The sequence below is a fragment of the Cricetulus griseus genome, chromosome 6, assembly GCF_003668045.3.
Source record: "Cricetulus griseus strain 17A/GY chromosome 6, alternate assembly CriGri-PICRH-1.0, whole genome shotgun sequence".
Classification (NCBI taxonomy): Eukaryota; Metazoa; Chordata; class Mammalia; order Rodentia; family Cricetidae; genus Cricetulus; species Cricetulus griseus.
In genome coordinates, this window is record NC_048599.1 from 1,318,919 (window position 1) to 1,344,868 (window position 25,950).

The window sequence follows — 25,950 nt, forward strand, 5'->3', positions numbered from 1 at the left end:
AACAAAATACTTACCCACTAATGTCCGGATGACCATTTGAGGATGAAGACATCTTGATAATTAGTAATTTTTCAATTACCTGTCCGACACCATCATGTGTTCTTAACATGATAACTTAAAAAAATTAACATCCTTGGTAATTTCTTGAGTCTCAAGACTAAAGAAAACATTGCCGTTTACTTATTTTGTTTACATTTTAAATATGCCCCTTTAGCAATTGGAAGAAGGTAAATTGTTCTTAACTAGAAGAGGTTTGGAAACTTTATTTCATTTGTTTTATCACCCCCTGCCCTATTTCCAGTCTCATGGTACTCTGTATTGGAAAATGCAGTGCCATTTTAAAACTTTTTGCTAAGAATTTTCCAGAGACTTCTTTTAAAACTCCTTTTGCCCATAAACATTTTCTCGGTAGATTGCTTCAATGCCCACATTTCCACATTGTGAGTCATTGCTTTATGTGTAATAAACTGTATGTTTGGAACACAGGTTTCCAGTGAGTAGCTTTATTTATTGTACAGATGGTGCAGTGTAGTTCCTTCAATAAATACTGGGAGCCAGAGATGTTAAGTTTGCAATAGAAAGCAGGTGAAACACATTGAGTGCCTCACCTCATCACACTGTAGCCAGTGCTAATGTGAAGTTTTAGCAGATTGCTTTATTGGTAGTCTATTATAGGCTTTGTGTAAGTGTTATGTAAACAAGTCTCTGAGTGTATTTATCTCATGGAATTGTACAAAAAACAAAAAACAAACTTGAGATTCAACATCCCTAAAGTCTCCATCCCTAGGGCCTGTGCCTGAGGTATGCTGTCACAGATGAATGGGCTGCCATTAATCCTGCAGGTGGGACAGTGACAGTGGTGCCAGTAGATGCTCTTGGGGGCCCAGACAGCAGGCCAGGAAGGATCCCTGCTTCCTCCTGGAGTGCGTTGTCATTTCCCAAAGTTGCTGTTTATGAGCTCCGAGAACCTGACTTTTCCCCACCCCCCCCCAACACAGCTCCTTGGCAGGCTGAAGTGTCACAAATCCCCGGGGTTCCCTGAGCGCCAACAGCTCCAGGAAGGCCAGGATCACCAGGAAGGCCAGGCTCACCATGAGCACCATCTTGACCATCTTTGCTGATTCCAGGCACACCTTGAGGCCCTAGAAACCAGGAAAGTGCAGTTAGAGGCCATGGGAACTCCACAGCCACTCACAATCTACCTGGAAATTCTCCCTCTACTGGTTTAATTCTGAGATGGGGCACTGGGGCACAGAGTCCCGAAGAACAGAGGCAAAGACAAGTGGCTGGGCAGGAGGTGGGCAGGTACAGCTGAGGCAAGGCTAGCCACAGATAGTATCGTGTCCTGAAGACAGTGCTCTCTGGTCTCAGAAGGGCTTGTGGGGTGTTACATCAAGAGTGTATTTGGAGGGGGCTAGAGAGATGGCTCAGCAGTTAAAATCACTGGCTTCTTTTCTGAGGTCCTGAGTTCAATTTCTAGCATTCACATGGTGGCTCACAACTGTCTATAACTGTAGTCTCATGAAATGTGATGCCCTTTTCTGGTGTGAAGATGTACATGAGAAAAAAAAAATACCTCTGTACATAAAATACATAAAATCTTAAAAACAACAAAAACATATTTGGAGTTGGCAGGCAGCCTGGAGAAAGTTGGGAAACTTTAGCTAGGGGTGGTAGGCCATAGCCATTTACCAACAATGATATTACCCAAATGTGAGGGCACAGCTGGGAGTGGAAACTTAGAGGTAATACTTAAGGCCATGTAGGTGGAACTGTAGCCTGGGGTTGCCAACAGGATAGTCAGGACAGCAAATAAACTGGGCAGGGGTGCCTTGAAGAGAAGGGAGGTTGTACCTCAGAGAGAGGGGCTACACCTCATGGAGGAGGGTAATGAGCCTTATGAGGTAGGGGCACCTTACAAAGGAGAGGGGTTATGTCTCACAGAGGAGGCAGGGAGGGTCACCCAAGCACAGATCTGGCTAGAGGAACCTAGAGAGGAACACTCCTTAGGAAACACAGCTGCAGATAAAATTCCTCAGGGGCCTGCAGATGGCATGACTTCCTCCTCCTACCAGCCTCCTAGATGCTGGGATTACCAATGTACGCCAGCACACCTAGTCCTCACCTAGCCCCCAGCATTGCACTGTTTCATTAAGACACTGAGTGTGACAATCAGGATGACTCAACAGGCAGAAGTATTTGCCTATAAGCCTGGTAACTTGAATTTAAGGTCCAGAACTCATGTACAAGGAGAGGAGAACTGACTCCACATAGTTGTTCTCTGACCTCCACATATGTGTTGTGGTACATGTGCATGCATGCCATGTATGTGCACACAGGTGCACACAGGCACATGCTCACTACTAAGTAAAAAGAAAAAAAATCAATGTCTATGTTGTCAATTAAGAGAGATTAATTTTCTGGAATAGAAATTATATTTAGTAAGAAGTTAACCAAACCTATTTAGCTAAAGTTAGAAATAGAAAAAGTATTGATCCCTGGCTGTTAACTGATTATTCATTGTTTCTATATACTAAAGAGATTATAAAAGCAGTTCCTAACCAGTGAAAATGTTTGCCAAGTGAAAAACACTTCCAGCCTTCCCCTAGAAGAACTGTTTGATGGCAGTGGCCTACCTTGGGGCCCCTGGTCCCCAGCAGGCCCATCCAGTCCTGCTCCTGTTGCACCCTTGTCTCCTCTGTCACCCTGGCTTCCTGCAGTGAGGAAAGACACAGACATATTAGAACAGCTGCCCATCCACAGTGATGGCCTTTCCCATCTTGTTTCCACAGAGCTTGCTGCTTTTAAGTGTTTCCTGAAGTGAGGCTGTTCACCAAGGTACACACCTAACATCCCCAACACATCAGCTGACACCACCCTTACCTCCAAAATCACTGGTGGAGTCCTAGTTTTGTTTGAAATGTTTATGCTTGTGAAACAATTGTGTTGTTTGGTGTTAACGTTTTCAATATGTGTTTCCATTCACAGCTTATCAAAGGATATTTTGTTTTCTAGTTTTATTATTTATCTATTTTTGGTTTTTCAAGACAGGGTTTCTCAATGTAGCTTTGGAGCCTATCCTGGCACTCGCTCTGGAGACCAGGCTGGCCTCAAACTTACAGATATCTGCCTGCCTCTGCCTCCCAAGTGCTGGTATTAAAGGCGTGCGCACCAACACCTTGCTTATTCTAGTTTTATTGAGACAAGGTTTTAATCTATGGTCCAGGCCTGGAGCTCACTATGCAGCCCATGCTGACTTCCAACTCACAGTGATCCTCCTGCCTCAGTCTTTTAAGTGCTGGGATCACATGTGGCATTAGAGTGTTTTTAAAATATCCCCAAAGTGTTCTTCAAATCTTTCAGCTGTTTCGGTCTGGTCATGGTCACACAGGGTTGGGGCTATAGCTCCATGGTAGATCACTTACCCAGCATGCACAAGAACAACAAAAGTAAAAAGCAAACAACCTCCAATGACACAGATACAGTAGCACTGGTTTTCTGGCTTGAGTTCTAGGATACCAGACATATGAACAGGTGTGATTATGGTGCAAGTCTAAGGCTATTGATGCTTGTTGTTAGGAGTGCTGCTGGGTCTGCAGTTGCCAGTGACCTGGAGAGGCTGCCCCAGTGTCTGGGGTTTAATGCCTTTGGACACTGGTTCCATGTGGTGAGCCTCAATAGAGGATTCAGCATTGTATTTTCAGGGAGGGGAGAACAGGGAAAACAATGCTGAGTCCTCTCTACAGCAGGTTCATGGCATCCTGATGCACACTCATCGGTGCCCACTGTCTCACACAGAGTGGACAGTGTGGCATGTTCACTTTCAAATAGAAAACAGGTTTGTGTGGCCATCCCAGCAGGCTTCCCGAGATCTCTGTGTCTCTGTCACCACCTTTAGTGTCCAGCTGTTTTTTTCTCAGAGCATCTATACAGGTACATAATGCTCTAAATTTTATCTTCAGTCTAGAAGGAAATCAGATACATGTTTGGAGGAAATCCTGTATGTTTTTAAAGATGGCAGTCACTCACATGATACCAGATGGCACAGACTGCCTGAGAAGGCCACATTCTGGAGGAATGACCAAGAAAACAGTCATCTGAAAGTTGATTTTGGGACAGACACTGCACTGAAACAAGAAGAATTCTCCGTGTTTGCTCTCTGGTGCTGAAATTCCTCAATCTCCGAGGATTTTAAAAACAGGTAAAAATGATATTCAAATTATACCCAGTCCATCCACCTACCAAAGTTTTAAGTGTAACCTTGGAGATGATGAGGGACTCAGAAATCACTTCCCACACAGATTATTATTATTTTTTTTGTTTTGTTTTGTTTTTGTTTTTTTGAGACAGTTTCTCTGTATTGCTTTGGAGGTTGTTCTGGCACTCGCTCTGTAGACCAGGCTGGCTTTGAACTCACAGAGATCCACCTGTCTCTGCCTCTCAAGTGCTGGGATCAAAGGTGTGTCCCACCAATGCCCAGCCCAGATTATTTTCTCAAGCTACCTTTGGGAAGCAGGAAGCTATTGACCAATCAATCAGAACCAGGTGGAATCAGAAGTTTCAAATTTGTCACCAATGACATGAGGCTTGAGAGGTCTACATTTTAAAATACACAAATTCTCAAGGTTTTGGGGAAAGGCTGATGTCCATCAGCTCAATGTGTCATTACAACCCCCAGTTTGTCTCTGGTGCCCTAGTTTTCTTCAAGCAAGCTGTCCACACTATGCACTAGTTACTATGACATCAGAAGACAGGTATTGAGGTCTGACCTGTCTCTTCCTTTCAAAGGCTCCCTGATTCATATAATCTTAAATACAGTTTGAATGAGTTGTTTTTATTGCAACTGACATTGTCATGTACTACCAGTCTTCATTAAAGTCTGAGCTCTTGGGTGAAATTGGTTCCTATTATTTATTGCTCACATCCCCAACAAATTTTGTCCTGGTGGTATTTGAGAAAAATACCACATTTCAGATTACTGTGCTTCCCACAGAATGGCAAGAAATTACCTGTGGTGGCCTCAAAAGCACAAAGGCCCAGATTGTTGACTGCATCCTTACAGCATTTCTAGGTGAGCCATGTAGACAGTAGAACTGGTTGACCTACACTAAGCCCACATAAATGTGTGTTGTTCTCAGGTCTCATGACCATGAAGCCAATTGAGGGCAGAAATGACAGTCTCATTCGGGTGACAGTGGACCTGAATGTCCCTTAAGTCCTCTCATCCATGGATCTCGGGAGTAAGACCTCTCAGCATTGGAGGGTGGGACTGGTGGCTGAGACAGTGCCATCATAGTGGCATGACCATGTCTTGCTTGGATCAACTACTTACCTCTAGGTCCAGGATCTCCCAGTTCCCCAGTGGGACCACGATATCCAGGGGGACCCCGAGCACCAGGGTGACCAATGGATCCTGGGGGTCCTGGGGGTCCTGGGGGTCCAGCTGGACCAGGCCTGCCGATGGAGCCTGGTGCTAAGGGCTTCCTCAGGTGTGCAGCCAACTGTGCGATTTGCTCTTTTGGAAAACAGGGTTCCAAGTACACACTTCAGAGAGGATTACCAAAGTATCTTCATGCAAAGTATAACACATCCAGCTATCTTTCATAAGGGAATGCACTTACTGACCAAAAATGGTTATTAACTGCTCTAGGGTATACCACGGGAAACAAAAGCCCCCCCCACCCCCACGAACACCTCACATGCTGGAATGAGAAGTTCAAAGCCACTCAGGAAAGGAGCTGTCCCTCCTGGCCAAAGGGCATAGTGGTTTGTTTCTTCCTTGTTTTCTGAGACAGGGTTTTTCCTGTGTTCCCCTGGCTGTCCTGGAACTCTCTTAGACCACACTGTTCTTGAACTCAGAGATCTGCCTGCCTCTGCCTCCCCAGTTCACCACCACCCAACTTCTTCCTTGTAACATTGCCCTCAATAGCTAGTTGGGGCTTCTCTGAGTGCCCTGCATTGTGTTAAGCCCTCCTTGAGGTCATAGGACAGGCAGGGTGGGGAGGACAGTGAAGGGTGAAGGAGTGCACAGGAGACTCACCACTGATCATCCCCCCACAAAGCTCCCTGATGCGCTGTTCACTGGCTTCCTTGCCCTGAAATTCACCAGGTTCATCAGCAGGTGGGCCAGTACACCAGCAGCCCTGACATACCCAGCACATCACTCCCCAAACCGATAGTTCACAAAAAATCATGTTCTAAACCCCACAAAAAATCATGTTCTAAACCCAGCACAAGTCCAACTACCCCAACACAAGAGAAAGGAACAAACCGGAATTCCAGGCTTCCCTGTGATGCCTGGAACACCCTGCAGGCCTTGGAGGCCCAGTGGCCCTGGGGGACCAGGTACACCCTGGACGCCGCTGGTACCATTGGGGCCCTGGATACCTTTGGGGCCCAGTTCCCCTCGGCTTCCAGACTGCAGAAAAACAAGAGGAAGGGGGTCAGAGTGAGCGCTCCTTGGGAAGTCCTGAACCTCAGGAGTGAGTGGCCACCAGTCCTCAGATCTAGGCAGTACCTTACAGGGCAACTACCCACCCAGAGGTAGATGGGAGCCTGTGGGCTCCTTGGATTTGTTGTCAAAGTATCTGCTAGGTACTTACCTCTCCTTTTTGTCCAACGGGGCCATTGGGACCCTGTGAAAATGAAGTGAAGTATATTCTTTAACTATGTATGGGGCGGTGGCAGTGGCTGTAAAAGCTGACCTCGCACACGGCCATGGGAGGACAGCTCTCAAGCTAACACTGAAAGCCCTCACACATGAACACACTGGCAAGGTTCTTCTTCTTCACCTACAGATGCTGTTTTAAAACCTCTGTCCCGGGGGCTGGAGAGATGGCTCAGAGGTTAAGAGCACTGACTGCTCTTCCAGAGGTCCTGAGTTCAATTCCCAGCAACCACATGGTGGCTCACAACCAACTATAATGAGATCTGCTGCCCTCTTCTGGTGTGCAAGCATGCATGCAGATAACTGTATACATAATAAATAATAATAATAATAAAGCCTCTGTCCCCTGATTTTAGTGGCTGTGTGGTGTCTGCTCTTACACCCGTCTGGCCTGGTTCCTCCCAGTCTCTTCACTCCAGTATTACAAATGCTGAACTGAACATCTCCTTTCTAGAACGCTGTGCCTTTCCCTAGCTGGGGCCTCAGAAATGGTTGGTCCCAAATGCAAGTAGACTGATTGGGCCCATCTATTGGCTTTGCTCACAATTGTGAGCTGACTGTCCACAGATAAAGCAGGAAAGGACAGAGGGTGAAGGTCCCCACCTGGCTCACCATTATGGTAAGTGGCACCATACAGAGGTTTCTGGCTGGCAGGGGCTCTGTCCCACACAACCACTGTGTAACACTCCATCAGTTTAAGAATGATCAGGTGGGGCTGATTCTAAAGCCCTGTCAAGAATTTTCCAAAATAAAGTACAATCAACTGGGATTATTTGTGAAAGGCATTAATAGGTTCACAGTGGCCAAGGGTTGCTACCTGAAGGCAGGATCCCTGAAGCTAGACTTTCTCTGTGTCACTTGGACAAAAAGGAAAGACATCACTGTAGAATTGAAAGCCCTAGCCACCTTGAAGCCACAAAGGCCTTTCCATTTGAGTTCCAAGGTGGTTCTATTCCTGGTGCCTCCAGGAGAGCTGTGAGTGGCTTAGTCAAAGCTTCTACTTAATTTTTTTTAAAGATACACTATGTATACAGTGTTCTGCCTGAATGTATGCCTGCAGGCCAGAAGAGGGCATCAGATCTCATTACAGATGGTTGTGAACCACCATGTGGTTGCTGGGAATTGAACTCAGAACCTCTGGAAGAGCAGGCTTAACCTGAGCCATCTCTCCAGCCCCCAAAGCTTCTACTTTATAATAAACCCAAGTTCCAGCTCTGAAAGTGGCATTTTTCTCCACTTTGACCTCAGCAGTGGCTGATTCAAGCAAGGGTGACTTTCCTGAGCAAAATGTAATGAAGCCCTCTGAGAGTCCTAACCTTATCAGGGAACCACCCTGCCTGTGTCTTCTGGACCCCACTCTCCCACCACCTACACTCTAATGGGTGGCAAGGCCTGGGCACTTGTGGGTGCCATCTTCAGATACCTGATCCACAGGACAGTCCCCACCAAACTGACCAGGTGACTCTCAGTTGGCAGTAAGGGGTTCACGCATACTCACCAGCTCTCCCTTGTCCCCTGGAAGACCATCAGAACCTGCAATGCCCTGAGGATGACACACTAAAGTTACCATTGGCTCCTCCCCACCTGAAGCCACTTGTCTATTTTGTTACTGATCCTAGGCCAGAGTCTAGGCCAGGATCCTGTACTTGAAGGAGCTTCCAAAGTAACATGAGAACAAAAAAGCCACAGCCCAAGAGACTCACAAAGCTGAAGCCACTTATTTGCACAGTGAGGCTTTCCTGCTATGTAGCACTTCCACAATGTTATACGGAGAAGCCCTGGATCACCCAGAGAAGAGGAAGCAGCTGCTGGGAGGATGGGCTGCCACAGCCATCACAGTGCATCCTCTCTGAGCTGTTTCAGGGAGGAATGGGCTTCAGAAAGCCCCACAGCTCAAACCTGCTTTGCAATACACGTCTTAGAGCCCACACTTCACTTCTCTTCACTCATTTTTTTTTTTCTGAGACAGGGTTTCTCTGTATAGCTTTGCAGCCTGTCCTGGAACTCACTCTGTAGACCAGACTAACCTCGAACCCACAGAGATACACCTGCCTCTGCCTCCTGAGTGCTGGAATTAAAGGCGTGCGCCACCAATGTCTGGCTCTCTTCACTCCTTTTACAAAGCCAGTTTCCCTAATCAGAAGTACCCCCCCCCACCCACCTAGGACCACATAGTGATCATCTAGACTACTTGTACCCAGTAAAGCAGCTGACTTTGTCCCCTCTGATGTCCAGGGCTGCGCTAAGCAGGGATGGAGGAAATCAGAAGCAATACGAGACAGAGAGAAAGAATTGAAGAGCCTCTCAAGAGCTTTCAAAGTAAACCCACAGCCAGATGGCTTAGAGCTGAGATGACATGCATGGAACTTATGCTCACCTGGTCTCCTTTAGGGCCTGTGGCACCTCCTGGACCCTGGGCAGAGAGAAGGTTCTAGATTAGAGAAATCCTGGTGATCCCCACAGAGTGTCACTGCCCTGCATAGCAGAGGCAGGAATCCCACTTAGAGTAGGCATAACAATTTCTCCTATGGCAGGGGGCTCAGAACCAGACCCCAGCCCCAGCTGCCAAACCCAAGTTTATAGATAACAGCAGCACACAGCCCTCCATGCCTCACAGGTTCTTCAAGGGTCAAATTTCCCAGGACAGCAGCTGCCTGTCACGCCCAGTGGAGAACGAATTATTAATGTCTATGACTTGTGAAGGTATTCTGTGTCTATCTCCGTCTATCCGTCTCTCTCTCTCTCTCTCTCTCTCTCTCTCTCTCTCTCTCTCTCTCTTTCTCTCTCTCTCTCTCTCTCTCTCTCTCTCTCTCTCTCTCACACACACACACACAGAGCTTTTTGCTTGAGTGGTGGAATATGTGCTTAGAGAGCAAAAAGCATGAGGCTTCCTCAACATGTAAAGGTGAAGGCTGGAACGATGGCTCAGAACCACATCAGGCAGCTCACAGCTGTCTGTGACTCTAGTTCCAGGGAATCAGACACCCACGCTCCTGCATACACACAATACACATGCATACACGTGGGCAAACACATACTCATAAAATAAAAATCAATCTTTTTTAAAAAGAGAATTCAAATGTGAAAGTGAAGGCAAGAGCTATTCAAGGACAAGAAAGCCAGAAAAATGCACCTCCAGCCCCCTGGGACTGGGTCAGGCACCAGCGCTGCCACCAACAAGCTTTTCCCTCCATTAGCTTAGGGTCCTTGGAGTTGTTGGCTAGTTTCCTAACCCCTGGAATTTCCTGCCTGGAGGTTAATAAAGCACCTTTGTCCCTGTGTAGTGGTATGTAGTTTCTGTGGCTCTCTGTGTCTGTAAAGATGCCCTGGAGCCTCCAATGCCTGAATGTACACATCTTTAGAGTGCTTGTTTCTGCCCAGTGGGGAACCAAGAAAGCAATCACATAGCCCCTAATGACCTGGTGTATGGTCTAGGCTCCTGTCAAGACCCCTAACCTCCACCCAGGAGTGAGAACCTGAGTAAACCACAACTCCCTGGGCCCTGGCCCTGTAGAACACCAATATCACTGGCTGCCATAGGACCAGCAGCAAAGAGTCTTAGAAAGTTACATGTTTGAAACACTAGGGTCATTTAGGTCTCAGCTCATACCCAACAGTAGCCCAGAGCCTAGAGCCTTAAGTCACTGCCTCTACCCATGCCCCAATTACTGGTTCTTTTTTGTTTTGTTTTGTTTTTTGTTTTTTGTTTTTTTCGAGATAGGGTTTCTCTGTAGCTTTTAGATGCTGTCCTGGAACTAGCTCTTGTAGACCAGGATAGTCTCGAACTCACAGAGATCCTCCTGCCTCTGCCTCCCGAGTGCTGGGATTAAAGGCATGTGCCACCAACGCCCGGCTCAATTACTGGTTCTTTTAGTCCTGCATGTGGAGCTTGCCACAGAGCAGTGACTATTCTAGATCCCCTCTTGTCCAAGAAGATCACCAAAAGAATGAACGATAAAAGGACCAAGGGCGTCTGTTCACAGAGTCCCTAGCATCCATGTAGAAAGGAACAGAGTGTCCTTACCACCCATGTGGAAAGGAACAGACTGCTGCCTTGGGTCTATGTAGACTGGTTAGAGCAGGGAGGCACAAGAGAAAGACACTTACCCGGTCACCCACATCACCCCTTAGGCCTTGGGGGCCTGGAAGGCCAGGGTCTCCCACGTTGCCCTTACGGCCCTGTGGATTGGATAACATCCCAGCTAGTCAGTACCCAGCTAGTAAGACCGGGCCAACCTCCTCTGCCCAGCCAACCAGGGCACATTGCCCTGGCTTAAACCATTACTCCAACTTTACCCACCTGGAAGCCACGGACACCAGGGGCCCCAGGAGGACCTTGTGGGCCAAGGGCCCCCTAAAAGAGCAAGATATAAATGGATACTGTGAAGTCCATGGAGGCCCTAACAGCCTTTGTGGCCCAGAAAACCCAGCTATGCCTCCCTGGGATGTTGGGTGGACAGTGAATGAGTCTTAAGCCATGCCACTAAATTACTAGTTTTGGAGATACAAGCACAGACACCTTCTGGGGCAATTAAGTATGGGGAGCAGATCTCAGGCTCTACCAAAATTGTCAGGCTGGCTCAGTGTCAGGTACCAATGCCCAGTGCCTTCCACAAGGTGCTAGAGAAGGGTTGAATCCACAGGTTATATAGTACAAGGCTTGGGAATTTCCACCTAAACTTGCCAGGGTCTCAGCAGCACAGTGACATGAAGAATTTGAGGTTAAGGTAGCCCAGCATGGCACCATTATTCCAGAGTGTGAGGGATAAAGAAGGTGAGATTCCCCCATTTCTTGCCATTCCCAGGTTTAACAGATTTGGCCCTTGATAAACCCAAAGTGCTACCCCTTCTTGCTCATAAACTATGTCTCTGTGCCCGTTCCAAGGGAGCGATGTCCTCCCACTCACCACTGAGCCCCTGTGACCAGCCTCACCACGCTCCCCTGGAACACCAACATCTCCCTGCAAGGAAAGAAAAGGTAAGGGCAGGATATGACATACGACATATGTGAGGAGAAAGGGCCAGAGTACACTCGTACACATGGAAGGGGGAGGCGCAGAAACCCAGCATGCACAGACAAGGCAGAATCTCCATATACACATAGGGGAAGGGCAGGTCCCTGTGGACACATGGGGAAAGAAGCAAGGTACCCCTGCACACATGTAGAGAGGGCAGGTTTCCATGTATACACACTGGAGGGGTAGAGTTCTTGTGTACACATAGGGAAGGGTTACTGATACTTACAGGGATACCTGGCTCTCCAGAAGGGCCAGCCTCACCCAACTCCCCAGCTCTACCCTGTAGACGTGAGGAGACAGAGAATGTTATGTCCCCTCCTTCCATCACCATCACTGGAGCTTTGCCTTCTGTGACTCCCTCTTGGGGGAAAAAGCCACTCACCGGTTCTCCCTTCTCGCCTTTGGACCCGGCTCGCCCAGGGAGCCCCTGCCAGGACAGGGATCAGGGTCAGGTACAGGGTTGAAGTCAAGATAACAGTCTAGGTCAAGACTGGAGTTTAGATTAGGAATAACGCTAGTGATCAGAGGGTCAGGGCTGGAAGCCAGGATCAGAACCAAGGCTGCTGAGCCCACAGAGGGCATGCACCCAGAAAATGTTCACAGTGCAGTTGCTCTGTGCACATGGGCAGTGTGCATAGGCCAGACAAAGCACCCCCAAGGGTAAAGCTGACCCACGATGGGACTCTCACAGCTTCCTCAGCCTGATACAGAGCCTTGACAGTACTCCCAGTCAGGACACACAAGGGGGACCCCACAGTATCCAGAACAAATACAGGTTCATTTTGTCCCCCACACTAGAGTACAGAATGTTAAAGTAGGTCCCTGTCATCACCTACCAGGGCTGTGCCAGATCCTAACAGAGTTATTCCTAGGACATCTGCAGGAGCTAATCCCAGAGGAACTAAGCTACTGCTGTGGGCACTCACCGGCAGCCCATTGGGGCCCTTCTCTCCTGGGGCACCATTGCGACCAGCCTCTCCCTGCAAGGACAGTGGTTAGGGTATGAGGAAAAATGATGGCGAGGCCTGGAGGAGCTGAACTCCTCTCCCATCTCCTCCCAGCAAGTGTTCTGCCAGGCACCAACCTTCTCGCCATCAAGCCCTGGCACGCCATCCTGGCCATCCTTGCCTGGCATGCCCTAAGGACAAGTGACAGTGTTAGGCCCTTCAGACAGACAGGATTACCTTGTTCCACGAAGAAACCCTTCCTAAACTAAAAATGTCTCTTGAGTCCCTGAGACTGGCTGTGTTTTCCTGGCTAGGTGGCTGTATGCTACCCTCAGAGGCCTTGCAAGGGAGTGGGTAGACAGAGTGCCCATGGAGCCCAACATACCCATCTGTGTTTGCTGGCCCTATTCTACCACCCTTCCTTTCAGGCTGCTGGGAGCTGCTAGGTGCTGCTGTAGGTTTCTGTGAGCTGGTGGGGGCTGCTGGAAATGTTGGGGTATTCAAGGGAGGCTATGGATTTCTGGGGCTGCTAGAGCAGTTGGCGGGTGCTGGGGCTGTTGGGGACTGCTAGATTCTGCTGTGGGTTTCTGGGAATTGCTGAAGCACAGTGGTTTAAACGGCAAGGAGGTAGTCGCAGGTTAGACTACATATAGCACTGGCACTTTTGAATAGGGTCCCTGGCCCTTCATAGGTCATACACTTGTGAAGCAGGGCCCTGTGTGTGGAAGGTTCTGTGGAAAGAACCTGAGGGGAATGATGACGAATGGTAAGAGCTCAGCCAAGAGGAATAGCAATGTTGGGGCAGTTTTGTGACCATGACACCAGGCTCAATGCCACCAATACCTGAGATACTCACTGGTTCTCCACCTGGTCCGGCCACTCCAGGGATTCCTTTGGGACCAGGCCTGCCCTAAAGGAAACATGGAACAGAAACAGCTGAAGTTGGGTCCCCGAGGAACATCCCATCCTGCCTCTACAGGCTCAGCCACACAGGCCCAGCTTCTGGGACATCAGGTATACTGTGCTTCAACTGGAGACGGTGTCATGGCTCATCCCAATCACTGCAGATAGGCTCCGTTACCAGGGCTTCTCCAGGCATGTGGAACCCTTAGGATTTACGGACACTGTAGCACTGCTCAGCCACTGGTCTTGGGTAGGGAAGAAAAGGTTTGGTGGCTACCAGAGGCAAATGTTTGTGGATAGCCACTTCTGTTCAGGAGAAGCCTGGGTGCCTACTAAGCTCCTGTCCACACACCGCACTACAGAATCTCCATCTGCAGCTGCAGTCTGAGATTAGCAAAGTGGAGGGAGGAAGCTACCTATCTATCTCCTAGGGCTGGGCTGGAGCCAGATCTTAGTTCAGTGGCCCAGGCCCCAGCCTCTGCCCTGAGCTTCTAACTGCTGGCTGCTAGGCAGGGAGAGGGCTGGGACCCTTCCAGAATAGGGTATAGCAAGAAGAGCCCTCATGCCCCTGGCAGAGGTCCTCCAAGTGTTCTCCACCCCCAACTCTAGTCAGGAATTAAGTCAGGCTCTTTCACAGATGGATCCAGAGAACCAAGCTCCTTCTTACTTACCAGGTCACCCTTAGGGCCTCGGAACCCTTCTGGACCCCTTTCACCTCTGTCACCCTAAAAAATAACAAGGGGGTAGGGACAGGGTTAGCAACAGAGAGAAGGCAGGAAAGCTGTGTATTCCGACTGTGGTCCCTTCCAGGTTTTGCCTGGTTTAGCCCTCTAGACCTAGTCAGTGACACCCCTCCTCCCCCAGCTCATATCCGGACAGCAATGGAGGCAGATCTCCCATGAAGGTCAGATATCCCATGCACCCCAGCTGTGCTGTCACCGAGGCATGCCACACACCCTGTGGGACTTCCCATATGCTCCGGACCTCACAGATAGATACACCACCCCATGGTACATCTGACTGCCTCATGTTTCTATCTATGGACAGACAGGGCTGGGGGAAATCCAAGTGGGACAGAGGGAGCATTTGTGTGAATTGGCAGCAGGATGGTGGGGTTGAGGGTCAAAGGTCTGGGCTGGTGTGTGGTCCACCTCCCCATCCCACCCCAGCCCAGAGAGATACATACCACTTTCCCAGGTGCTCCTGGGACCCCAGGGGGGCCCCGAAACCCAATGGGACCCTGTAGAGGAGAGATGGCATTTGCTGTCCTCCTAGAGGAGGCTCCAGCCCAGCCCCAAGTCGCCAGCCAGCAAGAACCCTGAGATTCCGGCTGCTAAGGCACTTTCATCTTGAGCCTGAGAAGACTCTGGGTAGGGACAATTCTAGGACTGACTTCAGCTGACCCACAGCCCCCCCTCCTTCACTCCCCATGGAGCCAGAAGCACTTACCCGGTCCCCAGGGGGCCCAAGTGGTCCTGGAAGTCCTTGTAATCCTCGTGGGCCCTGAGAGAACAGAACTGTGCCACAGGGGCCAGACGGCACATCTACCTGAACAGTCACCATAGGCCTTGCCTCTGAGTCCCCTGAGGCCTTGGCATCATTCCAGAAGAGCTTGACTTCAACTAAAGCTCCTGGAGGGAGCAACTCCAGCCTTAGTGTCACCCTGGGTACGATCCTCTCTCAGGAGCTGGTTACTTGTCCCTGAAGTCTAAACTAACTTCCCTTGGTGACCATCAAAGGGTTTTCCACCTCACCACCTGATCCCTCCCTATCCTCACCTGTAGTCCCACGGTGCCTGGGATGCCAGGAGGCCCAGGAGGTCCAGGATTACCCTACAACAGAGAAAGCAGTAGTCAGCTAGTTCACTCTAGTTCTCCTCACATCTTTCATTTCCCACTGGTCCCCTTCCGTGAGCCTGAGTCATGAGGGGCACCACTCCTCCTTCACAGCTGAGCCACGGAGGTTGAGTGAGGTGGGGGATACACCTCACTCAACACACAAATGATGGTGGCCTCGATACCCTGGGAAGGACCAGAGGTCCCTGCTCAAGCGGGGGCCCCAGGCCTTCTTAGGCACCTCCTTCCTGGTCAAGCGGGGGGGAGTGCTCACTGTACATCTGGAAGTCTGTACTCATCATAAGGGTATCCTGCACCTCTTCCCAGCATGTAGCAAGGGTAGGCAGTGGCCTTCTAGGACAGTGGCCACTGTGTCAGAGTGACAGAGGCTTCTATGAACACTTTAGGCCCAAGTGTCCTCAGAGACTTTCAGCATGCCAAGAGCTTCCATGTGAGGTCAGCTAAAATTTGTTTACACGAACATAGTCTGTTCCAGGCCTCCCAGTTCTGACTAGCCAGGCCCACTGAGGAAATACCAGCAGCAGATACCCACCCAGAGGTTCCAGCTCCTTTCCCTATGACTTTCAGGACTGCCAGCCACCAACTCCCCTCTGCCTTGTGGCTGCCACTTCTAGCTCAGTAAAACCTATGTGGACAGCATCTTACCTTCTCACCATCTTTGCCAACTTCTCCTTGTTCCCCTTTGTAGCCAGTAGGTCCCTGAAAGCAAACATAGAAGTCACAGTCCCTAGACCATTGGATGCCCCCAATCAGGCATGAATTCAGCATCCAAGGTGCAACTGGACAGGGAGATTGAGACCTGAAGGGGTTTGTGACTGTGCTTCCCAAGAACCCCCAAGAGGAGGAGGGTTATGGTTAGCCTCTGCCTCCTGTGACCTCTTAGGCCAGGCTGAGCCTAGTCACACCCACTTCTAGTGTGAGAAGATGGGTAGAGAAAATGGAATGAGTTGATGAACAATGATATCCACCCCCCCTTAACAAGCTGAGTCTAGGCTCAGGCTTTCTGAAACCCCAAACTACATAGCATGGAGGGGACCCAGTGGCCTCTGTCAGTGGAGAAGTGTGCTCAGCCTGTCACCTACTGACTCACCTTGAACCCTGGCATTCCTGGGGGTCCAGGGGGGCCTGGAGGGCAGATGGCAGGACACTGTTGAAAAACAGAAGGGTCAGATCCTTCCAAGACAATTGGGGCAGGATACCAAGAGAGACCAGCAGCAGGGGGTGGGGGACTGAAAAGGACCATTTCACCAGTGAGGGGTACTGTGGACAAGCCTGAACAGGGCCCCATTCAGAGCTGGGCATGAGGTGTGGTGAGTGACTGTGGAGAGCTGGACTGTAGCCAGTCACCGTCCCTCACTCTCTACAGACAGGCTCAACCTCAAAGTAGCTATTTACATGCTGGCTGCTGGCCGCGGGCTCCACAAAGGAGCCTTCATGTGACTGGGCACCTGGAGGCTCTTAGGAGGGATGCTATGTGAACTCAACCAATAGTACTGATGCTCTGGTTTGACAGCATATCTGTGCCAGATACCAAGAAACCGATGGAGATTTCCAGTTCACTTCATGCTGAACTGGCCAGGTCAAGCCTGGGTACACAGCGGCAGTGATTTCTACCCACCACCAGCCATCCCAGAGGCTCAACACTGTCCTCATCTGGGAGAGCCCTCTTTTCTCCTTCTAGGGGATGTGAGCAAGGGCGAAGAACAGTGGGAAGGTGGCCGTCGGTGTTGGGTGAAGCAGTGTCCAGATGGGGATGAAAGCCCCGTGACAGACTAGGCCTGTCAGTCACCCAGGGCAGTGGCTGCTTACCACCTAATACTGAGAACAGCTGAGAGGTGGCTCTTCAGGAAGCAGAGTTGCCACCTGATGGAACTGCACTCATTAGGTGCCGCTCCCCTGTGACTAGCAGCTTTGTAAGGGACAACACAGTTGTAGATGGTGAGCAGAGAAGATGAGGCCAGGTTTGTGCCTGGAGCCATCTGCAGAGCCCAGTCCCCAAGGAACTCCCTCTGGGGCCTTCCTGCCAGGAAAGCAGGTCCCTCTATGGGTAGGAACTCTGTCTTGGAACCCCACCCCACCCCCAAGCAGTGGCCCCAGGCAAGACTCCTCCTCCAAAGCAGGACCTGAGTAGGTCTGTGACTATGCTCATAAGCCCCCCATAGTCACCACGAAGCATACCTGCAGATCAGTAGCACCTTCAGGGAGGACTCCAGGGTTTCCCTTGAACATAACAAAGAAGCCGTTGGTGTCCATCCACCCTCCTACCTACTCTGTTCTTGGTTTTCATCTAACAGAGGGCTTGAAATCCTCAACCCTATCTCCCCAGCAGTCAGTGCCAGGCACTGCTGACCCATCTGCAGAGTAGATGACAACAGAAACCATCTGTCCTGGGGCAAAGTGACCTTTTATGCTGTACCAACCCGTCTCCCACCTGCTTGTGGGGAATGGCAGAGCCCGGGTAGGGATTAAGGTGGGGTCCAGACTAGCTAGTCTAGACTGCCTGACAGAGACCCCTCCTCAATACTTACAGGAGGTCCAGGAGGTCCTGGGGGACCAGGCAGGCCTGGGAGTCCAGAGGGTCCCTACAGAGGAGTCATGACTCAGAACAGAGCCTGCCCCACCCACTGAGGGCACCAGTTTCACCCAAACAAGAGGATACTACAGCTCCCTGTATCCTCCCTGGATGAAGCCTGTGTTGTTGGCACCTATCTGTCTGCCACCCTGGGTCATGTGCCTCTCTGCCTGGGCTTCTGTCAGTGCCCACCAAGTATGGGGCAGGGGGGGAAGGGAAAAGAGAGGAGAGAGTGTACAGGGAAGACAGAGGAAATGGGGTGAAAGTAAGGAGGAGAAGGATCACGGAACTTCTGGTTAGGTGTGGGTACTAAGGCTACATGTATTCATGCAGTGGCCACACAAGGAGCAGTTACTCACCGGGGGGCCTCGCAGACCAATCCCACCTGGGAGTCCACTCACTCCTGCCTCTCCCTGGAGGAGGTAAAGAAGAGGGAAATGGGCAGCCTGTGACCCTGAGTGAGGGACTCCCACCAGGGTCATCTGTCCTTTGGAAGGCCAGGACTCCAAGTGTGAAGAAGTCAGGTCATTCCCTAAAAAGACCACTATGCCACGGTCTGGGGTATCCCACACAAGGTGGGATTCAGTGAGGGCTGCTCTGGGAACCTACATTCTTGGGAGGGGCCCAGGGGATGATGAATACTCACAGGAGGTCCAGGCAGGCCTTTGCCCTGCAAAGCCAAGAATAATGTCAGAGCATAGGTTGGCCCTGCCACCCCCAAGGCAATTTTGGGGTCCAGGAAGAGTGAGGTACCTGATTTAGGAGAACCGTACCCACTATTGTAGAGGTTATAGCCTAGATAAGGCTCTAGGCCTGTGGGCCACAGCAAGGGACCCCAAGGATGTCATCCCACAATGACTAGTTACACTGGCTTTCAAAACCTCATAGGGAGGAGAGGTTGGTACTTACCCCAAGTCCTGGTGGTCCTGGGGGTCCTAGACTTCCCTGAAGAGGAATAAGGGGTCAGAGCACACAAGGAAGAAACTCTGACCTTTGTTTGCAAACCTATTTTTTTTCCCTTTGGAGCCTAAGTCATAATTCTGTCGAGTTGGGGAGCAGGGATGAAAACCGCTATAGAAAACTGAGGCCATGCAAGGTTCTGCTGTCCTAGAAACCTGAGTGAGTATGGAGGAAAAACATGGCCAAGAAAGTTGCTAGTGGGTAGGCAGAACCAATGGGAGGGCAGGACACAAAGGTAGGTGTGAGCCACAGTTAGGGGACCCAAGACTGTCTTCTGGGAAGCTGTGCCAACATTAGCTCATTGCTGAAACGTCAGGCCTGGGTTTATGTGAAGGAACTACCAGCTTGGCAGACAGGGTCTAAAATGACTGGTTTGTCAAGAAGTGGGTACACTCTGGTCCTTACACTGTAGTCAAAGTGTCCCCCAGACAGCCTGGGACCAACCCACGCAGGCTGAGCAGGGCCAGCCCAGGTGGCCACCAGCGACTTTCTTTCATTTAGGTGCCCACATATCTGAGTACCCCATGCTAGCCTTGTGTCCTCTCTTGCTCTCTGAGGTGCTTTGCGCTCATGACCCCTTCTCCTGAGGTGAAGAACCTGTAGACAGATCTGTTCTCCAAACCAGTGGGAAAGAGGGCCAATTTGCTGGTAAATGGGGGATTCAGTGAAGATGGTCCAACTCGGGATGCACAGGGGCGTGGCTCCTCCTGTACTGATTCACCCAGGGCCCTGGTGTCCAGGGACACTGAGAGGAGGGACATCCGGGGCTCATCCTGTACCCCCATCACCACATCAGCTCTCCCTGCCATGGTCTGAATGCCAAGATGTCTGTGACCAGGTGCTGTGGGATTGCTGGAAAGAGGGGCCTAGGGGTGTCTACTCAGCATCATTCCCTAAAGTGGAGTAATGAGATAGGGCCCAGTCAGTGTAGTCGGGGACATCATCCACAGAACTTTCATCCTGATGGTATGGCGGGCCACCTGGGAACCGTACCGCTAGACTTTGGCCACTGGAACTGAAACACTTACCCGTTCTCCAGGGGCACCTTTGGGTCCTGAGGGTCCATCCCTCCCGGTCAGACCCTGGAGAAGTAGGTAGAGTACGGGCTCAAGAAACCACCAAATGAGAAGCACATGCCATGTCCCAGGAAGGATGAGCCACTGACACTTTTTTGTTTGTTTTTTCAAGTCAGTGTTTCTGTGTAGCCCTGACTGTCCTGGAACTCGCTCTGTAGACCAGGTTGACCTTGAACTCTAAGAGATCCACTTGCCTCTGCCTCCTGAGTGCTGGGACTAAAGGCGTGCACCACCACTTCCTGGCTCACACACACTTTATTAGCTATGAATCCAGAGGCAGGGATCACTTTGAATGGGGTACCCAGAGCTCTAGGAGGGGGTGGAGCCAGCACGTGGAAAATCTGCTACCAAACCAGAAGATGACAAAACAAATAGGTCCAGCAGCCCAATCCTCAGATCCTGCCTGGCTAGTCCCACAGCCAGGACCTTGAGTACACCACTATCCATCAAGGCATCAGGGAGCTTGCAGGAACACTCGTGTGGCCAGCATGGTGCAGGAAGCCTGACAATGGGCACTTGTTCTCAGATCAGTAAGCGCTGAAGCAGCTTCCAACTACTGGAAGCTGGTTCTGTCCCAGCCAGGAGCTGGCAGTGTCTGGGATGACGGCCAGGGACCCCCACTGGGAACTACTGCAACTTCTGTCAGGACAAGGTTTCCTGCCTGAGTAAGCCCAGCTGCAGAATAGCAGTGAAAGCCTGACCCTTGGCTGGGCTGGGACAGGGGTGAGGTGAGGTAGGGATGCAGTAGCGGGGGTACACTCACATCCACACCGGGCAGTCCTGGCAGTCCTGCCTCTCCTGGCTTCCCTGGCTTCCCCGAGGCCCCTTTGGGTCCCTGGTAGAAGGAAAGGACAGAGTTATACAAGAAGTATCTGGCTGTAAGCTCTAGTCTCCATCAAGGAAGTCAAGTCCACTCCGAGAGGGCTACCACCCAGCTGTGGTGATGGGCTCCTTCCCCTGCTACTCTGCTCGGCCCTGGAAGACTGTCTCACTCCCATTGTATCTACTGGATGTTCACCAAACGGATCCAGCCTCCCCAGCCAAAGACCAGCAGGTCACTGTATAGGAATGCCTGTAGGCTCAAGATCTTCAACAAAGGTGAGAGAGCCTGCACAGGCACAGTGGGGAGAGACCTATAGGGCTGCACTATCTCTCTTCTCTAGTTTATCTGAAAAGTGACACAAAGAAAGCTTCCAGACAAACCCAGCATATGCTCCCCTCCCACCCACTTCCAGGCTCTGCCCTCAGGCCTCTCCTGGGGCAACACAGGCCCACAGCAGTGAGGCCAGGGCATCAATGATCTTTTGTTTTCCATGTTCACCTCTCCCTTGCAAACTAGAAAAGCCTCCCATTTCTAACCAGGGATACTTACTGGAGGGCCAGGCAGACCTGGAGGGCCAGCTTCTCCCTACAAAAACAAAAAATGACCACATGTAACCCCTGAGAATAGGAAACCCACCCTAGAGCTGGGTCATTCTCCAATCCAGTTCTGGAAGCCTGGCCCATGGAGACATTATGGGGGTCCCCAGACCCTCTCTCTTAAGATATCTGGGGCCTCTCCTCTGCAGGGATGGGGTGAGCTAGAAACAGGCTCAGCCACACAGCATTTGGGGATCACTTGAGAACGCAGGGACATAGTAGCTTCCAGGAAATAGCAAGTGGCTGTGGCTAGCTGAGCATCTTGACTCCATCTGTCTGGGAGATGGCAGTTCCTCCCCCATTTTCCAGAAAGATGTCCCAGCAGCTGCATCCTCCATGGACACCGCTACGGTGGCTGAATCTTTCAGCTGAGACTTTAAGACTGTTTTAAGGAGGGACCTTAAAGCCCAGATGCTCAGCTATAGCAGAGAGGGTTGAGAGGGTAAGGTCCTGGGCAACCTAGTCCAACAAAGTAGACCAGGAAGGGTGTGAGGGAGCCTGTGGCTATTCCAGCTGAGCTAGGTACTGGGACAGATTCAGGGAACTCTTGGTGACGTTTCCTATATCCTTCTATGGCGTGCATCCCTAGGGGAATAACATAAACGACTGGAGGCTGCCCTTCCTAGAGAAGAGCCTGTGGGAAGCTTTCTACTCCAGATGATGGGAGGGGGTGGGGCAGAGCTACAAGATTGCAGTCGCCTTCCCAAATTGTTTGGGCCATAACTTATTGAGACGCTATCTCTGAAGCTGGTCCCCATCCCCATTTAAGACTGACTCAATTCTCAGCCCCAACACGATCCCCAGGTCCCCAGAGTACTCCCTGGACTACAGGAGTACATGCATCTTTCAGGGCCCACTAGTTTAGCCAAGGACCACCTGTTATCTATACCCCAGAATCTACCCCAAAGAGGAATGGGGCCTTTTCAGCCCTACTGGGGGTACCCTGTATCACCCAAGCTCTCAGAAGAGGGGCTTGCATGTGTGGTCACAAGGCTAGGAGTCTCAGGGCACCTTCCCCATTCCTCTCCCAACTCACATCGATGCCATCCTTGCCGGGCTTCCCAGGAGGCCCTTGGGGACCAGGGGGGCCTCGAGGTCCCACTTTCTGAAATTAAGATAAGTTATTAGGTAGCCCTCTTTACCACCATATCAGCCCCGTGTCCCATCTTCCCCAGCCCAAGTAATTCTGGGGCCTGTGACAGAGGCCCGTGACTCCTCCCCCCTTTCCTGCCCGCTAGAAAACCCCAAAGTCTCCAGGGCTGGAGCCGGGTGCGGAGACACGGTTATCCCCACTTGCTCCAGGAGTGGCTGTGCCGCGGCCCCGCAGGGAGTCTCCAGGAACAAAGACAACATTGTGCGTTCTGAGCGTGGTGGCAGCGCCTTCAGCGGCCTGACCGGGTTGGGCGAAGACAAGTGGGAGCCCAGGATCATGGTCGATTTGTCCTGGTGTCCATGGGGCTCGGCTGCATCACGAGAGTTTGCCCGCCGGAGCAAGGCGGCGAGGAGGCTGCCATAGACGTCCTCGAGGGTCCTCGGCGGCGGGGCTCAGGGCTCGACCCATGAGGCTCGAGCTGTCTCGGGCTGTGAGGTTCGACGTCCAGCCCTGTCCCCGACCCGGTCGGCACCCGAGGGCTCGCGCTCACCTGCGCGTAGGTGGCCGTCAGAAGCTGCCCCAGCAGCAGCAGGGCTAGGACAGGAGCTCCGGTCATGGCTGGCTGGCGTTCTGAGCGGCTGGCGCCGGGCAGCGGGGTGGGGAGAGGGGCTGGGGGCGGCGCGAGGCCCTGCGCCCCCCCGGCCCCGCCCCGCCCGCGCACAAGCCCCCCATTCAGCTGGGCCCACCTGGGCCGCCGGGGCGCCGCGTGGGCTGGAAAGAAAAAAACGCAGCAACATTTTCCGGCCCTCCTCTGAGTTAAAATTATCCAGGACAGAGCGTTACACACACGCACCTTTCAGCGCACAAGAAAGACTCTTTTTTTTTTTTTTTTTTTTCTCACTCCTCTGCCAGATCGTGGCCAGGAAGAACCCCATCTTTTAAGAACTGCGAAGGGCACACCCAAGCTGCCCAAATCCCAAGAGGATCACGGTCGGTAAATCTCCCTTCAGGATGCCTACCATGACAAGGATCCTGCATAGTGACAGTACAGCACTTCAGGCTAGCCATCCCAGTCAGACCTCTCTCTCAAGCTTGGACTCAGGCTCTAGCCGGGGTAGGGGTGGTCTGGTTCATTTCAGCCACCACTGGAAAGCCTCAGACCTATGGTGCACCCTGTTCCCCAGGGGGGAGCAAGATGGTGAACCGGAAGAGGAAAGCAGCAGCCAGAAGATGGAGGCTGCTCAAGAGAAGGACTCAGTGTTAGGACATACCTGGAAGCAGGTCTCCACAGTGGTAGTCCCTCCCCCTTCCAATTATTTCACTAAATTATGTACACGAGTCTTTTGCCTGAATGTCTGTATGTGCGTATTGTGTACTGTGCATGCCTGATGTCCAGAGGTCAGAAGATAGGGATGGTTGTGAGCCTCCATGCGGGTGCTGGGAAGGGAACCTAGGTCTTCTGCAGATGTAACAAGTGCCCTTAACTGCTGAACTAATTCTCAAGCCCCTTCCCTTAATCTTTCAGATATTTAAAGCACCTATGGGGCTTGCTAAAGCTGTGGGGTCCCAGATTACCTGTCCTTTCTGGGAATCTGAATGTCCAGAGTAACACGGCCCTGGGTTTATAGGACACGGCAGAAGCTCTATCTGCAGGCAGGGATTGTGTGACAGAAATGAACAAGAATAGAGTGGATAAGGGTGAGAGAGATGGGGGGAGGAGACAAAGAGACAGAGGGGGGAGAGAGGAGAGGAGAGAGAGAGACACAGAGACTCCAATGAGAAGCTGTGGCTTTCTCCTGCCAAATGCGGTAACAGGAGATTCTGTCAAGCACCCCACTGCCTGCTCAAGTGTTTGTGAATGTACGTGAGAGTGAAGCAAGGGTGAGCTCAGGAAGCCTTGACCTCAAGCAGTCTGAGATGTACCAAACACCTCTTCAGAAAAAGGTATTCTGACAAGGGAGAAGACCAACTCAGGCAGCAGAAGGTGCAGTGTGTGTGTGGGGAGGGGGGCTCTAAACATCCCATCTCACGTGGTCTGGGACAGGAGACTCTTCCGAGACCAGGGTGTCATGGCCTCTGTAAAGAACCTCCTACCTGACTCAGGTTCCTCTGGGCAACACAGCTCAGCCCTTCCTGCCACCTCAGTATCTAGCATGTGGCATATAGAGCAAATACTAGATGCCACTCGGATGAGGCACAGCTGGCCTTTAGATTGGGTCTGGGGAGCATTTTTGGCACTTGAAGCAGGTTTTGTTTTCAACTCCCTCACACCCCCGGTATCCGTAGACCTCTGAGGTAAGGCCAGCCTCACATCCTAGGTCCAGGCCTCCCAGTACTTGCCTTTGAACTGTGCAGAACTGAAGCTGTATTTACCTGTTTTATACCATTCTCCCTAAAAGTCAGGGGCCAAGTGAGTCAGAATGGCCAGCCATTCCTAGGGCCTCTCCTCACTGTCAAGTGCTGATGGTCCCCATCACCTTGAGTCCCAGCCATCTAGTTGAAGCTGCCTTGGCTCTCCAAGCGTGACCCCAGCTGAAGTTAACCACTAGATAGATGCCTTCCATCCATCTCAGAACATCTATTTCCATTTAATGATGGAAGTTTTACCAATGAGCCAAATCACAGCTAAGGTTGCAGGGGCCCACAGCCCCAAGCTAACCTTGAAAGGGTGACTTCCACAGCATAGTTGTGACCTTGTCAAGAGACGGTACTGGCCGGGCCGTGGTGGCGCATGCCTTTAATCCCAGCACTCGGGAGGCAGAGGCAGGTGGATCTCTGTGAGTTCGAGACCAGCCTGGTCTACAAGAGCTGGTTCCAGGACAGCCTCGAAAGCCACAGAGAAACCCTGTCTCGAGGAAAAAAAAAAAAAAAAAAAAAGAAAAAAGAAAAGAAAAAAGAAGAGAGCCGGTACTGACAGTTCAGCTCAGGGGAGCTGTAATGCTCTCTCTCAGGATACCAAGGCTGTGCTTGGTGGTCCACACCTCATCTGCACCAAGTTGTGTCTCCACAGAACTCCTTCCATGACAGATTGGCACTGGGGACTTAGAAGGGAAAAGCCATAGCATTGAGAAGCTCCAGTGGAATGCCAGTCTGACAGGCCACCTGGGGCCTTGGAAGGTATCACCTCAGGGAGGCCTATCAGTAGAGAGGGGAAAGATGGAAAGGACTGGTCTGGACATGTAAACCCAGTACTGCCCCCCGCCCATCCAAGGGGATGATGTACCGGTTCCCAAGTTCTTGTTCCCTGTTCTTGAACAGGTGACAAAGTAGCAGCAGCTAAGGTTCTGATAATCAAACCTTGTATTCAGGAAGGCCGTATATTTTAGGACAGGTCTGCAGAGTGCCTGTGCAACCAGTGTCTGCCAGGCTCTGCATGGGCAAAGCACCAAGGTGTGGCACTGGCCAGGCTGCTCTGAATTGGGGGCAAGAAGGAAGTCTA

At 51.2% G+C, this 25,950-nt stretch overlaps 1 protein-coding gene across 1 annotated transcript; it reads right to left on the reverse strand.

Moving 5' to 3' along the window:
- Positions 1–635: 635 nt before the first annotated feature.
- Col9a3 (collagen type IX alpha 3 chain) lies at positions 636–25,877 on the reverse strand. Its single transcript, XM_035446352.1, has 32 exons — positions 23,062–25,877; positions 22,455–22,523; positions 21,372–21,407; positions 20,763–20,834; positions 19,952–20,005; positions 18,873–18,908; positions 18,610–18,633; positions 18,323–18,376; positions 17,920–17,973; positions 17,570–17,611; positions 16,482–16,538; positions 16,037–16,090; positions 15,314–15,367; positions 14,985–15,038; positions 14,722–14,775; positions 14,207–14,260; positions 13,489–13,542; positions 12,770–12,823; positions 12,612–12,665; positions 12,068–12,112; positions 11,912–11,965; positions 11,575–11,628; positions 10,968–11,021; positions 10,775–10,846; positions 9,045–9,080; positions 8,166–8,210; positions 6,603–6,635; positions 6,272–6,418; positions 6,041–6,095; positions 5,333–5,515; positions 2,637–2,714; positions 636–1,142 (listed from the first exon to the last, which is right to left on the reverse strand). Exons 1-32 carry the CDS (start codon positions 23,125–23,127, stop codon positions 952–954), a joined length of 2,043 nt encoding a protein of 680 aa, XP_035302243.1. The 5' UTR covers positions 23,128–25,877; the 3' UTR covers positions 636–951.
- Positions 25,878–25,950: the final 73 nt, after the last annotated feature.

Coding starts and splice junctions, on each gene's coding strand:
- Col9a3 (XM_035446352.1), bottom strand. CDS start 23,127: ATGACCGGAGCTCCTGTCCTAGCCCTGCTGCTGCTGGGGCAGCTTCTG. Junction 21,408..22,454: donor CCGGCAAGGATGGCATCGAT/GTGAGTTGGGAG, acceptor TTGTTTTTGTAG/GGAGAAGCTGGCCCTCCAGG. Junction 14,261..14,721: donor CAGGAGCACCTGGGAAAGTG/GTATGTATCTCT, acceptor GTTATTTTTTAG/GGTGACAGAGGTGAAAGGGG.